This window comes from Antrostomus carolinensis, unplaced genomic scaffold (genome assembly GCF_000700745.2).
Source record: "Antrostomus carolinensis isolate BGI_N321 unplaced genomic scaffold, ASM70074v2 scaffold10485, whole genome shotgun sequence".
NCBI lineage: Eukaryota > Metazoa > Chordata > Aves > Caprimulgiformes > Caprimulgidae > Antrostomus > Antrostomus carolinensis.
In genome coordinates, this window is record NW_010315703.1 from 20,354 (window position 1) to 37,412 (window position 17,059).

A 17,059-nucleotide genomic window follows, 5' to 3' on the forward strand; every position below is an offset into this window, starting at 1 on the left:
AGGCGTTTTCTGTGTTCTTCATTCAGAGATCCTCATCAGCATCTTCCTGAACTGTAAGCTCTGGAATTAAATCTGCTTGAACATGCTCCTACAGATCATTTCAAATCAGTGGGACTTGTAGTAGCAGAGAGAACAGAAAATGGTCCCCAACACCTCACTCTGCTCTGCCAGGCTCTGTGCTTAGGCTCTGCCATTTTTGCAGCCATTCATCATAACTGTCTGCAGATTGCATGTGTGTGATGATCTCCATGGCGACTTGGGCACTTGAGGCAGAAACATGAGCTGGTAAGTCAAGATTACTCTCCCTCCTCTTCCTCCTCTCTTCTCAGTGCAATGCGGGTGATTACATGTGTTGCATTTTGGTATGGACAGTGCTTGTCTGGAGCAAAGCACAGCCAAGCTGTTTTAATTCTCCAAATCCAGTTTAAACACCTCACATAGATTGGTAGACCCCTGCATAGGGGGGTGTGTGTGTGCGGGCAGTGGCAGGGTACAGGATCATTTTCTGGGTCTGGCCCTCCCTTGCAGGGGAGTCTGGTGCTATGCGGATGGAATACAGAGAGAAATCCACAGTAGCTTTTTCTGGTCTGTGCATGGGAAATGTTGACTGGGGGCCAGAAGCAGGGAAATGCAGGTAGTTAGCTCCTCTGTCTTTACTGGATACCCCGAAGAGACAGAAACATAAATATTGAATTATAAAGATAGAATTTGTGTAGTCTCAGAATATATACATATGTTATAAAGCAGAATTTTAGGTCTAATGTGTTCAGTTAGCCAGTGGGTACATTGAAGTTTTGCCTCTTTATATTCACAAAACACTTTTTTCCTCTTTCCATTGGTGCAAATGACTTGAAATGAATAATGTTTTTCTTGTTTGTTAGCATCATCTCCCCCTGTTGTCCGTCGACATAAAATGCAGTGGTTTGGAACATGAGAAAGGCAATACATTTCCTCCAGTTCTTTGTAAGCTGATATGAAGTAGACAGACACCTTCTGAAGTTTTGTGCATGCTGTGCTCTTTTTTTCTTTGCTGCAACAAGAAAAACCTTTTCTTTTAACCTGGCTTCCTTTGAAGAAGTAACTCAGGAAGCTTCATGGCCTCTCAAGGTAAGTGCATCTATAGTCTGTATTTTCAGATCATGTTTACAGAAAACTACAGGCTTGTACATTTCCAGCAATCAAGAGTCTGATGAAATAAGAGTTTCAGGCTAAAACCACATCAGCCGAAGCACAGTTGTTTTGGCTTCCTTTAATTTTTCAGCATACAAGGGGCTCCTAAGGAGACTAAAATCTATACTAGAATGCTATTTGAATAAAATATGTTACAAAATCTTGGCATCTGCATTCAATCAGAAAGCTTAGTGTTTGTATCTTTGTGCTTAAACCTGTCGGTACAGGATGCGTGGGAAGTGCAGGTGCTGAGCAGTCAAGGGTGCCACTATTTTTGCACCCTTCTTTCCTATTGCACTTTGAAAATTTCAAATCAGCAAATGCTTTTAACTTTCAGAATTGGTCAGAGTCCTGCTACAACCACATAAGAAAAAAAATATCTGAAGAATAACTGAATTTAGTCAGATTACTCCTATCAGGATTCATCTATGTCGCACATTTTCTTTCAGCTGCAGCCGGTTGGGTACTCAGAGCTATAGGCAAACATTGCAGTATACTGATCTAACCAGCCTTCTAAATTCATTTTTTGCATGCTTTCAAATACTTAAACCAGGCAGAAGAACACAAATCTATTTTTTCTTAACATGAATGCAACTCCGCAGAGGTCACCCTGTTGCGATGTACAGAGGCAGATGTTGGCCCAGGGAGTTCCAGCAGTGTCTGTTTATGTTTGCCAAATGTTTACCCCTCCTTTTTTGCCCTAAATAGTCAAGACACTCTGCATTTACAACACTAAAAGTGATACAGCAGCAAGCAGGTTTTACAGCATTGTTGTACTACTGGAATATACATTTGTCTCCCCGAGGGGTATGCATTTTTCTTACCTTTAACCATACAAAAGAGATGTGGTTTTGTATATTTTTAATGCATAGTAGTTAACAGAAGCAGCAAAATAGTCTGTTGTGTAATATGGTTTTCATGATGAAGGAACTTGATAACATACTTCTTTTAGGAACAAGCAAAGCTACAAATTATGATTGTACAGAATGTTCACTATATCATACTGCAACTTTTAAGTTTTCCTATACCATAAATGAAGTGGAAAACATCCACAAATAGAGACAAAGTGTCAGAGTATCTTGGATTGTCATCAATATTTAATGTATTTACTGTTTGATTTTTGTATAGCTTAAAGTTTGACAGGTAGAACTGCAATTTGTTGTCTTTTTTTCTCTTTATTATTTGAGAATAACACTAACACTTGGCCACTTCATGGCATTTTGTGTAGCAACAAGAGTTATGGCAGTAACAGAACCCTGTGAGGTAAAATGATGCAGAAGAGCGTATAAAATATTTATCACCCAGTTATACATTTTTAAAAGCCAGCTACAAATTCAAAGGGTTTACTTCTTCTTCCTGTGGTCTCAGACTTTGAAAGAAAGCAGTGGCTGCAAAGACAAATTAAGATCAAAATATGATTGAAGGATGAATCAGCCACAGTGAGTTCAAATAATGCAAAAGGATCTCATTTTAAACCCATAACAGCAAAGAGAGCTTCAGACCTGGAGCCAAAATTCCTTCTGGACCTCAAACCCCATCGTGCCTAAGTATTGTCACACATGAGATAAAAATGATTGTTTTGGGGACTGCTTTACTGCCAAAGTGCAGGGGGCTCAGCTTAATACAAGGATTTGCCGTTGATATGAGGAGAGCCTCAGCTTGCTCGCTCTTGTTCTGGCAGAACCAGTGTTACAGAAGGCTGTGGACAGATGCTCGTAGTAAAACCAGTACGAGTTTGCTGAGAAGCAAATGGCTAAAATGGTCACTGCACTGTGGGATATGGTGCCTGTGCCTGTGCAGGGCTGTGGGCATATAGGTGCCTGTAACAGTAAATACTCTTTTTATCTTCCCAGCACCAGCCAAGGTAACCATCACTGTGTCCTAAAGGACGTGTTTGCAATAGTAAACCAGAAAACACAGCCTAACTATGTCTGATCTTTTAATTAAGACAATAATGAATTATCTTTAACATTGTAAGAGGCTGTAGACTTTGATACCAGGGGGGTAACATCCAGCTTGGGTAATGTGAGATCCCTGGAAAGGTTATCTCTAATTAAAAGCAAATATGCATGTCCTCAAGATGCTAGAAAGCATCTTGCTAGAAGCAAGCCCTGAGCTGCTTGGTGCACATTAGCACACAGGGCAGCTCATGGGAAGTAGAGCTGAGCAACCTGTGCTGAGGACCTTGTGGCCACCTTGTCCAAACCACCTCCACCCTTGTCCCATAGACTGAATGCTCCCAAGATGTTGGAGTGGATTGTGTGCCCTCCAAGACCACATCTCCTGCTTTAGTTTCATCTAAAGTGATCCCACCTTGCATACTCCAAGACTCCTTTATAAAATGAACCAACATACTTAAAGTGGGGAGCCACCAGGAGGCACGTTTCAAACCCTGGCTCATGATCTAAACTAAGATGCTGATATTATCACAGGTATAATATGACATTATTGTTCCAGTTTTGATCCAAGCAGTTAGCTGCTCTTTGGCCCTGTTAATTTCTGATTTTTTTAATTTTATTTTATTTTTTTTTTTTCCTGCAGAGTCTCAGCAACAAACAAACCCAACCTTTAAGGATTACCTCCCTGGTTCTTCTGACTTTCCAGAACAGAATAAGCATGTTGAACCAACAAGTCTCTGGAAGCAAACATCACACACTCATAGCTTGCCACCTGGTCTGGAGTACCTGAACCAGGTCCTGAATCTTTCCAAATGTTAGAATTGCTTTGTTTTCCTCATAGACTTCTTTGACATCTTGCGGGATGGGATTGTTTGGGTTTTTTCTTGGGAGGACAAGTGGAGATGGAGAGGCTTTTTTAATTTGATATTACTAGGAAATAAGGAACATAAGAATGATAAGCCCTTCCTTCACTGCTGCCATTAATTTCTATATTAATCTATTAGTTACACAAGCAGCTCTCCTTGCACCAAAACCATGGTTTTCTTCCCTCTAGGACTTTTTCTAGGTTATAGTAATACCCCTCTGATTGTCCCCCAAGTTTCCTTCCAGCTCCTTAAGAGCTCACTCTCAGGGAAATGGCTATCAAACTCTGGTTGACCAGACTGAAATAGGTAGTGTGTGAAGGAATTGTCACCTTCTTATAAACCCATCCTTTAAGGAACATGGATGAACATTTCTGAGCAAACTCCTTCTGGCTCTCCAGGTTAGGGGTAAGGTCCTGGGGAGGCAAGCTCCCATGGAGGTTACTTTGTGAGTGCAAGCCTGGGTGGCTACTAACCCCCACCCACTCTGGGCTGTGTTGTGGTGCAGGAGAGCACCAGTGCCTGACAGAGGGAAGTGCCTTCAAATGGAAGCAGATGAGTAGGTCACAGGCAGGGGAGGGAAAGGGAATGCTGAAGTTTTCTCAGTCCTACTGCTAAATGTGCAGCTGTCCCTCTCAGCTCCTGGAGCTCAGGCTGGTAGTGGTCTCCAGCTCTTTTCCAGAAATGTCATCTCATCCTGCATCTTTTTACTTGGAGGGCCACTGCTGCTGCCACTTTTACACTGACTCCAGTTTGCATTTGACATGCGGCTGGATACTGCCATTCTTATATGTGCTGAGTAACACTGCATACACTCTGCCTGGTGTGGGCAGGGGTAGAATCAGGCCCCCAGTATGGCCAGGTTGTGATTCTGATACCCCCGCCTCTGCTGTGTTTGTATTTTGGTGGTGCCAGGAAGTGTTTATTTCACTCAAGGTCTGTATTTTAGATATACATTTCTGGTAGTTTTGTGCAGGAGAAGAAATTGAAAGTATTTTATACTTGGAGCTAAGTTACCCAGCTAGCTAATGAACTGGGAGACCCTTCAGAAACAATCTTTCACTTGGAGTTATGATTTTCATTTCATGGTGCCCATGCACAAAATGATATGTGTTGTCAATTACATGAGCATTTGCTCACAGACTGTGGAGCTACATTTTTTAGTCTAAAAGAGATTGTGATAGTAAATACTTGGCAGGTTACATATTCAGTCTCCCGTACAAACATGAATTATACCTCAGATTTACCCGTACAATGTCAGCAAGCAAATTCTATTACTGCATATTATCCGACATAGAGTCAAAAAAGCAAGTGACTGTCAGAACTACAACTAGAACTCAAGACTTCATTCATGCTTCTTCTTGGCCCAATAACTGTGTGTCTGTGCTGCAGCCCTCGTTAATTATTTTCAATTTTCTCTGCAGTCTGAAAAGTGGAAAGCCTGTGTGCAATGCTGATTATTGGCATACACCTACAGCTAGATTTTCCATGTGTTGCAGAACATTTTGGTGTGCAATGCTGAAGTCATACTGGCTGTGTGACTAATGAAACAAGCTCGTACAGGATAGATTGCAGCAGAAAAGAGATCTGACCAGCAGGGAGAGGGCTGCCTGCAGAATGAATATGGGATTCACATCTGCCAGGGTGATCCTTTGGGATTTATCCCAACAGACTAATGAATCCCAGCTTCAAATGAATGAAGAAGTTTCTAGAAGAACTGAAAATTTTTGATGCCATTGGGAAGACTGGAATACTGTGTATCCTTCTGGTGGTGTGTGTACTGGGGAAAGGTGGGTCCAAATTGAAACAGGCACAGAGAGGTGCTACTGGAAGGACATGGGAAATAGAGAACCTGCTTAAAACAAGACTCTCAGTGTTTCATCTTTAGACTAACAAAATGTTACCAGAGAGGAACTGTGACAGCTAGAGAAGAAAACAACCTGTGGGGAAAAGAGACATTTAATTTGTAGAATGATATTACCAGAAGAAAGATTGTATAGAGTGGTTGTGAATAAATACAGGATAAAAAATAGAAATGAAGTTCTGAGATTGTCTCCAGCAGGAGCTGGGAAAATAGCTGAATAGATTTGAGAATGTTGAATATATTTCTTAATAAGACCATGACGTCTTTGAAACAAGGATCCAAATTTAGCAAATCTCAGAGATCCCTACAGTCTTATTGTAAACAGCAGCTCAAGGACACAGCATATAGTGTTGGATGAGAGGAAAAGAAAATATCTATCATGTACGTTAAGGCCAGACAGCAATATTTCACTCTGTAAATACACACCCAGAGGCAGTCAGGCTGAGAAGCAACTCACTCGGCAGTTCAAGGGGCACCAGAGAAGGGCAATAAACTGTTTCTGCCCTGGCAAACTGATACTATGTTTTCAATTGTTATCAAAAAAGAGACTCTCTTCAAGCAATTTCTTATGAACACCTCATTATTATCTTCCAGATCACAGCCATAGTTCAAGGAATTGGCCAGTGCCCATCACAAAAATTGAGGGAACCTGTTCCTATAACAGGAATAGACAGAAGGGATCTCTGAGAATTTTCCACGTAGCTCAACAGCATGTTATGGCATCATTCAGGCTTAACCAATTTTGTGAGAAGCTTCTTAGTTTATACTTGGTTAGACTGATTATATGCAAATTTAACGCCCACAAAACTGGATAGCTGTGTAGAAGGAATTTTAACACATTTGAGTTCAAGAGGACTCAGACCCTTGTAAACCAAAGGGCTATTGATATTTTCAAATGCAAGTGCAGAATTTCCTTAATCCACAAGTGCCCTGATAAAAGATGTATCAGAATAGCTGCCCTGCAGAAACCAGTGAAAACCAAAATAAGCCTAACAAGTGGTACTGCCACATTGTCTCAACATTGTTTATACATTGTTCACAATAAATGAATACACAGATCAAAATCACTCAAAGCTTTTAACAGTTCAGGCTCATTAATTTTCTTTTCACTGTGAAAGTCTATGTGGAGCAAAGAAATCCATATTAAAATCAATACTAAAATATTAAAATAGCCCTACTATCTTTAACTTGTTTCTTTTTTCATCAGCAGAGAACTTCTCATGAGCTCAAAGAGTTCACATCTGATGAAACCTAAACAACAAACAGCAAAGATTCTTGGGAGAAAATTTTTAAGTCCAAATATTTTTTATTATTTCAGTTACTGGCATGCACATTTCAGAGATTAATGAAAGGGATAAAGAAGTTTCTATTTTACCAGCTTTTCTTTGCAGCCTGAACTAGCTGCAGGAGATGACTACAATTGACAAATGGCTGCAACATTTTGAATATGTACCAGGCAAGATTTATCAATTGTAAAATATACAGATGCTGGAGAGCTGTGACATGCTGGTCTCAGAAGGTCGCTGTGTGCTTTCTGTCTGCAGCTGTGAGTAACGGCAAAATCCTGTGCCAAGTGTTTGCCCATCAGGAATTTAAGAAAAAGAGATTAGCAAAGCCTGAACTATCACATAAAACAGGCATAAGAAGTCACATAAAATTGAAAGGTAGACTGAAATTAAGTCTTTCTGCTTTTTATAATACTAATGACCGTTCTCCAAAAAAGAATAATGTTGGAAGGACGATGAGCACAGGAAAGATGGGTGTCCTGGTGAACAGTTTTTTCTCCTGCATTTGTAACCAGCTCACAGGGGAAGACAGTTTCAGCCAGCCAAGTATTTCTTTGGGGAGCTGTTGTTTTGTTGTTCTGGTGCCCTGATGTGACTGTTTGCTAGATTTGGGGTGCAGAACTCCCATTGCCTGAGATCAGAGCGTTAAAACTTGTGTCTACTGTCATTAGCAACACCTGATGGCCCTGCTGGGCTGCTCCAGCGAGGCCCTTTGGGATGTGGCTACAGCACGTTTTGAGCTTGAGCCCAAGCTCATTCACTCCTGCACTGCCATGATGCCCAGAACTAACCTTAGCTTTGGGGTAAGGGGCTTCCCCTCTGCCAAGACAAGGAGGGAAGAACAGGAGTGAGAAGTGGGTCCTGCTTCTCACACACATCTTTCCATTGCTGTTGGCTTCCTCATTCCACCAGTGAAGATTTTTTTTCTTCAAACATGCAAGTGAATTACATGACCACAGCACCCAATATCACACTCTTCAGTCATCATTTCAGAGAGATGTCTAAAGTAAGACTTAAGAATAGCCCACAGGCACCCAGCTTGTGCACTGCTGGAAGGAAAGAAATTCTAATAACAGGATGATGAGCAATAAAAATAGATAATCACTGGCAGCCCCAGACCTTTCCATCACCCACCATCTTGTTTATTTATATTTTTTTTTAAATAGTTGGACCGGATAATTATTCATCAGCAAGTGGAACTTCTTGAAGGTATGGTGGAATTTTTGTCACTTCTCAACTGTGCTGGTACACAGATGTCTCCAAAAGGCTTCCAAGTCTTGCCCCTAACTTCTTGAAGTCATTGCGAAACCTCTTGCTGACCTTGTGTCAGGCTTGTAACATGTCACTGGTGTGGTGAAAGCTCAATTTCCTTACACCTGTTTGTCAGCAAATCAATGAGGACAGAAAGATTACAGTGAGTAATCTCTACACCAGTCCTAAATTCTCTCCTTCAGACACCTCCTTTTCAAAGTTACTAAAGTTTAACTATCTTTCAATCCATGAAAAAAATTGTCTTTAATAATTAACATGCTACAAGAAACAAAGCAAATAAAGTCAGAAGACACAAAATAAAACATAAGAATTTCTATTTACATAGTTCCTCAGAATTTAAAAGTACTAAAAAAGTATAAAGTTCTGCAAGTAAAACTTTAAAAAAATATATTTCCCCTATTCAAAACATTTTTGGTCTGTGTCTTGGACTCCTTGCTGAGTGAAAGTCTTGTTGTAGAAGTGGGACAGCCTCATATTGCTACATTTCACAGATGATAAAGTAAGAAAACGCCCAAACCAAAACTCAGGATCTGAATTTTGTTTTGTGACATGTACTTTCATAGAATCATAGAAAAGTTAGGGTTGGAAGGGACTTCAATATCATCTAGTTCCAATCCCCCTGCCATGAGCAGGTTGCTCAAAGCCTGGCCTTAAACACTTCCACAGAGGGGGCATCCACAACTTCTCTGGGCAACCTGTTCCAGTGTCTGACCACCCTCACAGTAAAGAATTTCTTCCTAATATCTAATCTAAACCTACCCTCTTTCAGCTTAAAGCCATTACCCCTTGTTCTATCACTAACTGCCTTTGTAAAAAGTCCCTCCCCAGCTTTCTTGTAGGCCCCCTTCAGGTACTGGAAGGCTGCTATAAGATCTCCCTTAAGCCTTCTCTTTCCAGGCTGAACATCCCCAATTCTCTCAGCCTGTCCTTGTAGGAGAGGTGGTCCAGCCCTTAAGTGTACAGCAAATCGAAGTCTTTGAACTAAATGTTCCTTCAAAATACAGACCTGACATTATTATTTCCTTATAATTGTATATTTTCTTTGTGTCATTATTTTAAAACAAATTTTAAATAGGCTCTGTTCCATAGATGTTTAGAGTATATACTAAAATATATATAGTAACATTATGTTGTGGTAATGTTCTACTTGTTTTGCTTTATTAGCCATACTTGGTACAGAGACCTCCAGCAAATATGAGATAAAAAACCATTTGGGACAAAGAGTTTACTTTGCAGTAGAAGAAAACAATTGCTTTGATCGTAACTTGTGTTCGCCTATAAGGTCTTTCACCATAAGGATTGCTGACAACACGGGCCGAGAAGTGATTACGGTGAACAGACCCTTGAGATGCAACAGCTGCTGGTTCCCCTGTTTCCTGCAAGAGGTGAGTGAATCCCAATGACCTTTTGTCTGAGCATCTCGCTGTATGTCCACATTAATGAAACCTTGTACAACCTCTGTGAGGGTGGCAGGAAGGAATCCACACCCACCCCTCAAGCTGGGGACTGTGTGGAGACCTTTGTTTAGAAGTAACTATTGATAAATAAGGCCCTTCTACTAGGCACTTTCCCAGCATGTCTCCTCCCTTTCCTAGGACCGTATTTTCCTGACATCCCAAATAAAGCTTTTATGTCTGATGATGCAGAGGTGTCTCCAGTCAGGTAACATCCCAAACCACTGCTTACCCTGGCACAGGCAAAGGTCTGTTAGTGCTACAGACGGAAATCACCCTCTGTACTCCCAGAGCGTGAAGGATGGACAATCTCTGGAGGCTGTTAACATGTGTGGGTAGGACTGGGAAGCAGCTCTCTGAGGAGACCCATGCTTCACTCTGTGGCTCTGCCTCTTCAAGGCCATATCTCTCTGGGAAATTGCAAAACTTGGAAATAAGCTGCTTTGAGTGAAAAAATGCAGATCCTACAGAGTATCAGATCTTTTCTCCTTATTTTTGATTCTCCTTTGTTCAGATCTTTCTTGTTTTATGAAAATGTTTTATAGGTTAACTCATGTACCTACTTTCTCAGTACTGTGTCAGGATTAAAAAAAAAAAAAAGTCCTTTGGAAGCACAGATACTGTACAAAAAAGCTTATAGAATACTTACTGATTACAATGACAAAAACTTTTCACAGCATATAGCTTTTATCAAATATTTTATTATAAGTAAGATGTTAGCTTCTGGTGCAGCTTTTGAACTTCATATTGTCCACTGTATTTAAAAACATTAGACAGCCTTGTAATATCCAGTTCACAGTTTGGTAAAATTATATGTAGCTATATTCAATAAATAAATATTTTATCATTATATAAACAATACACTATTATTGTGTATGCTAAATATACAAACATACCAAAATAAAATTAGTTTATAAGACTTTTTTTTTGTTCTCTTGTTTGCTAGTTAGAAGTTCAGTCTCCACCAGGTACAGTAGCTGGGTACGTTGTACAGAACTGGGACCCTTTTCTGCCAAAATTTACTATACAGAATGAAAGTAAAGAAGATGTACTAAAAATAATTGGTCCATATGCAACTTGTGGCTGTTTTGAAGATGTTGACTTTGAGGTATGTTTCTTATGAGTGTTAAGAATTTGAAAGTTTTACTACTTTGAATAAATTTCTCATTCAAAAATCCTGGTTTTCTACCCTTAAAAATATTATCTATATTGCTATAATTATGGAACAGAAGTACAACAATGTGTGTTGGAGTTCCTGACTTGTATAGTCAGATTCCTACAGATGTTTTCTGGACAGGAGTGACAATTCTTTCAAGGAAATAAACACATCACTAAGTGAAGTCCTTGTCCTCTGCAGTCTGTGAGCGCTCAGCCATTGATTTTGGTAGGCTCAGGGTTTCATCCAACATGTATTCACTCTTACCTGACACACAGTTCCTTGAAGCCTGTTGCATTGAGTCTGCTGCCTTCGTTACTCTCAGACTGAGAACCACAGGCAGGATTACTGTCCAGTATGTCTGCATCTATTTGACAACATTCATCAGGACAAAAATAATTCTGAGGAGCTATTGAGATATTTAAGAGATGAGAAGAAGAATGGGAGATGCTCAAAGCAACCCTGGACAGAGTTTTCTGATGTGAACAAAGCGCTTAGCCTTAGTTAAGGAATCCTAAGAACTTCTGTGTTGATCAACTTGTTAGCCAAATCAGACTGTGGGTACTGTCTGAAATTTCAGTACTCTGAGAGAAATAGGCAGATGGCTGCCTAATAAACATATTTGTCAGTTGTAGGGGACAGTGGTCCACAGCAATAGTACTGCTGTGACTTGAAGCATATCAGAAACTCAAGACAAGAAAAACATTCATTGTGAAAGAAGAACGAAAGTGGTATAAACTTTCACAATTGCTTTCCGCCACTTTTCTATCAGCTCTAAAGATGCTGATGTTTCCAAACTTGAGACCCTTTCTTGTGTGCACTCTCAAAGGCAAATCTGACACTAATAGAGCATCTCAATGATAAGAATAAAAGAAGAACCTGACAACTATAGCATACTCTGTGTGTCAAGGCAAAGTCATCATTTCTGTGGATGTATAGTCAGTGTGTACTTGATCTATTTACATTTAGGTGTATTCCTATTTTTTATTTGTGCAGGTAAAAGCTCTCAATGAGATGTCAACAATTGGAAAAATTTCCAAGTACTGGTCTGGATTTGTAAACAATGTCTTTACCAACACCGCCAACTTTGGGATCCAGGTCCCTGTAGATCTTGATGTGAGAATCAAGGCGGTAATGATTGGTGCTTGTTTCCTCATTGTAAGTATGCAAAACCAAGAGGTAGGCATATAGGGGTGGGCAGACTGGGACCAAAGGGGCCTTTCTTTGCTATCAACTGTGATCCTACAGAGGCAGAAGTACAGTGGAAAGCCAAACTTGCTACATAAAAAAAAAAGTTAACTGAAACCCTTTTAATTTTTATGGCTGCTTTTGTGTTTTTCATATTTGCTGAGCATCTATGGGTTCCTAACTTTTCCTTTTTTTTTTTTTTTAATTCAACTGTTTAAATAGTATTCCACATGTAATTCAACATCTTGCATGGCAGAATCAGTATCAATGTACATGTCAAACCTACCAGACTCCCCCAGCCCCCTATCTGTTGTGTTTGAATGGGTACCTGAACCAAAACAGAAGTTACTTTATTTCTAATGATAATTTCAAACAGTGAGGGCCACTTCAATAGTTCTGTCAAATGTTACATGTAAGACCTTCAGGTCATATGAAATTTTCTACAAAAATTCCCTTGTAAAGATAATTGTAAGAGAAGAATTAAATGAAAAGGAGAATACTCACCACTAGGGGTAAATATGAAGTTAAGATGCATGCTTTCTAGAATTACAAATTGATATTTGTAGTGAACATCTTTTGCCAATACTGATGTGTAATATTAACATGTGATGCTTTCAAAATCATCTGTGATGCTTATATCAGAGATTATAAAACAAAAGGACAAAACTATTTAAATTATTCACTGGAAAGCATTTGCTTTAAAATAGCAACAACAATTCAGATATTTTGCTTTGATTAGGTTAAAAATGTAATCTTCATGACACTTAAGATTTTTGGATTGTGTCCTCCAAAACTCCTCTTGCTTCATGGCAGAGTAATAGAAAATGATTGACTATCTCATCACTTTATGTAAAAAAATCCTACAAGTAAGACTTTTGATAGTAATTGTTGCATATTTGTACCTTCCTTACCATTCATAGCTTGTTTATTTGTAGGACTTAATGTTCTTTGAAAACTCTTTGGATGAATTATAACAAGATGACAGAAACAATAAAATATGCAGAATGTGTTTCAGTAAGTAAAAACGAAAATAAATTGATCTCCTTGCTTTGAAGACTTTTACGTTAGATACTTTCTAATTCTTTTTCATTTTCTTCCAGAAATCCCTTGAGCTTTGGACATGATTTTGAACTGCACAAATCCTTGTTCCTTATAGGAAAAGAAAGGGAGCTAATGATGATGTTTATTAAAATATGTCTCATGTAAATAATAATCTCCCACTTACATTTTATGTGTGTTGTAGCTAAACACATACTTTTCACACAGAGCACTGTTGCTTTGGAACAGTGCTATTCTCTTCTTTCTCTTTTGATGTTCCTGCATAGGAAATCATGAAAGATTAGATGAAGGCTTGCAGTGTCACTGATGAAAGTCTATGTTTAGAGAAGCCTTTGATGTTTTGCAAGTGCTAGTACCAGTTACTAGCCACATGAGGGTGTGTTCTGGGGGTTTTGCTTTTTCCACAATTTTGGAAGTAATTTTCTGATTTGTTGTTTAATTAATAGTAACAAACTGAGATTGAAAGTAACAAATATAAAGGCACCACCCGATGGGAAGTTCAAGATGTTATCTGTTTCAGTAAGTTGAAAGAAGGGAAATGATGTTTGCTAGTAAATTAATTTTATGGTAAAGATTTGTTTAATGAGTGGCGGCCAGAAATCAGGCTTCCAGTACTAGACTTGGGAATGTAAGCTCTATTCAGAAAATCTGGTCTTCCACTGCTTTTGTTGAATGCAGACTGTAAGGTTTGAGAGATGGTCCTCTATGTGCTTGAGGTGCACAAATCACTTCACATTTGAACTGTCTAATGTTAAGGATTCTTGTTCCCACCTTCCTTAGAAGGTTTGTTCCTCTTAATAACATCTGGTGGTTGATAGTTTTTAATCCAGCCTTGCCTGAGGCCACCCTAGAACAGAATTATTCTTTTCTCTTGGCAAGCTCAGGTATTTTCTATGATAGGACTGTGGAATTGGAGCTTTTTGTATTCCAGATAACAGTTTTTACATCACTGTTCATTCCTGCAGTCACACCGCATCATACTGTTCCCAAACATTCCCACCAACAGGCTTTTACTGATAGAAGATTCCTTTGTAGGAACATCCATGATATCTATGCAAGACATAAACAGAAAAAAAATTGTTGCAGACTATTTGCTGTATGAACTTCCTTATGCCTATTTTAAAAACTCCAGTGTGTCCTCAAGAAGCAAATTATTATTATACAATATCTGCGGTAGAAACAAATGCTGTCAGTAGTCACTGGCCAAGTTTCAAAGGGGAACATTTTACAAATCACCATGAATGCTGCATTTTTTTAGCATGAACTAGTAATCCAATTCTTGCAAGTAACCAACACATCAACGGAAAAGAAAAGAGATAATGAATAATTCATAAAAATGAAAAAGAGCTAAATTTATCAGGTGATTAATTCTCAACAAATATTTAGACTAATTTTAAATTAATTTTCATGGATATGAATTCAAACACAGTGAAGTCAGGAAGTCAAGACTAATGTTCCCATAGTGAAATTAACTCGGGAATGCTTACAGATTTAAACAGTGTGTTTTAGATTATATACCACACTTAGGTATTTATATAGATTTGCATATGTCTTGGAAATAATTGTAGTTAACAACCTCTGACAATCATCACCTGTTAACCATTTCATTCCCGGCTCTCGCTGGGACCCTTAGCAGGCTGCAATCTGCAGAAGTGGTTGTCACCCCTTCCAGAAGGAAGCTCCCTGAGCAGTAGCTGTGAGCTTCGTGGGCAAGAAGCTCCCTCGTGTGGAAATTTGTAGTTTTGCAGAAGAATACAGATGACTGATGCCAATTTGCTATTCTCACTATTTTCACGTTGGTGTGCTGTTGAATTCAGTCCTTTCACTCCTGACGTGCTCTAATGCGAATTGAGAAAGAGAGTCAGATTTTCATAATAATTTATCTCTTTAAATCCCTTTGCTGTCTTGGACAGAAGTGACTATTATTGTAGCCAACAGTCTCGGGTCTCACGCAAAAGCAAGTTCTTGCACTGTTGAGTTGTGTGTGCCTGGACACCTGACTAAATGCAGTGCCAGGTGAGATCAGCAGGGTCCCCTGCTATCTGCCACTCTGCCGCTGCAATTTCCAGCCTTCTTGTGACCCATAATAAACCAAAGACATCTTTGAAGCAAATGTGTCCAACCACCACTGAAGTAAGTACAGAATATGGTCTTATTTACCTGCAAGGTTGAATTTGTCTGTGAGTGTCCACATATATACTTTGCAGGTAAGAAAGATATGCATATATTTTTTATATATTGCAACCAGGTGATAGTACTGTATTTCTAGCACTTAGTGACTTTGTTGCTGTTTAGTGTGTTAGTACTTTTTTTTTTTTTTTGAATAGGTGTCATGCTTAAGTGTATGAGTATCTTTGAATGTCTCTCGTTATATCTAGCAGCAGCTTCTGGGACATACAGGAACAGGTTCAGTCCCTGGATAAAACAAAGCACTGGGGCTGAGATAACTCTTGCTGGCTAGAACTTCCTCAGCAGCCTGCTTGACCTTGGTCCCACTCTTCAACATCCTAGTAGAAATTCAGTGTCAAAGCCAGCACTTTTTCAACTGGAAGCTCCTTCATCTACACCACAGCTGCAATGTGAGGGCAGGTATTCATCCTCAGCAAAGATGACGGAGTTCTGCATGATATTATTAAATAAAAGCTAATGTGTACTAAGATTTTAAAAAACTTGCAGCTCTAACTAGTAACTCTTTCTCATTAATAGCAATGTGTTTCACATTATGTGAGCTATGTATGCTCTTTACAAATCTCACTTTTCACAATTCCCCAAATTCAGTATTCCCCAAAGGCAAACAGATATTCTCTAAAGCAGATTCATGTCCTGAACATAATCTAGAAACAAACATTATTGTTCTAATGAAACAGAAATTTTACTTAATCCAGCCAAGCAAACAGTCTCACATGTGATTAGCCAAATTGTAAAGCTGTGTAGTACATAATTCTTGTGTTCAGTAGATGGCAGCAACAGTTCATTATTACAATATTTAGCTCATAGACTCATAGAATGGTTAAACTATCACAGCTTGGAAGGGACCTTTAAAGTTCACCTAGTCCAACACCCCTGCAGTAAGCAGGGACATCTTAAACTAGATCAGGGTGCTCAGAGCCCCATCCAGCCTCATCTTGAATGTTTCTAGGGATGAGGCTTCTACCACCTCTCTGGACAACATATGCCAGTGTTTCGCCACCCTTATTGTAAAAAAATTTCTTCCTTATGTCTAGTGTAAATCTACCCTTGTTTAGTTTAGAACCATTGCCCTTTGTCCTATCACAACAGGCCCTGATAAAAAGCTTTTCCCCATCTTTCTTATAGGCTCCCTTTAAGTATTGAAAGGCCCCAACAAGGTCTCCCCGGAGCCTACTCTCCTTTAGGGTGAACAACCCCAGGTCTTTCAGCCTGTCCTCATAGGAGAGGTATTTCATCTCTCTGATCATTTTTGTGGCCCTCCTCTGGACCTTCTCCAGCAGGTCCATGTTTTTCTTGTGCTGAGAACTCCAGAGTTGGATGCAGTACTCCAGGTGGGGTCTCACCAGAGTGGAGTAGAGGAGCAGAATCACCTCCCTCAACCTGCTGGCCACGCTTCTTTTGTTGCAGCCCAGGATATGACTGGCCTTCTGGGCTGCAACTGCACATTGCCAGCTCATGTCAAGCTTTTCATCCAGCAGTAGTTCCAAGTCGTTCTCTGCAGGGCTCTTCAATCTCTTCAACCCCCAGCCTGTACGGATACCAGGGATTGCCCCGACCCAGGTGCAGGACCTGGAACTTGGCCTTGTTGAATCTCCTGAGGTTCTTTCCACAGATCACAAGCTGCACCCAGGATGCTGATTAAAGATCAACATACCTTTA

General features: G+C 39.6%; 1 protein-coding gene across 1 annotated transcript; it reads left to right on the forward strand.

Moving 5' to 3' along the window:
* The first annotated feature begins 1,094 nt into the window (after positions 1-1,094).
* On the forward strand, positions 1,095-13,125 carry LOC104524998 (phospholipid scramblase family member 5). The gene is made up of 7 exons (XM_029084967.1): positions 1,095-1,107; positions 3,712-3,863; positions 8,248-8,290; positions 9,518-9,738; positions 10,754-10,915; positions 11,960-12,121; positions 13,087-13,125. The coding sequence occupies exons 1-7, from the start codon at positions 1,095-1,097 to the stop codon at positions 13,123-13,125; spliced, it is 792 nt and encodes a 263-aa protein (XP_028940800.1).
* Positions 13,126-17,059: the final 3,934 nt, after the last annotated feature.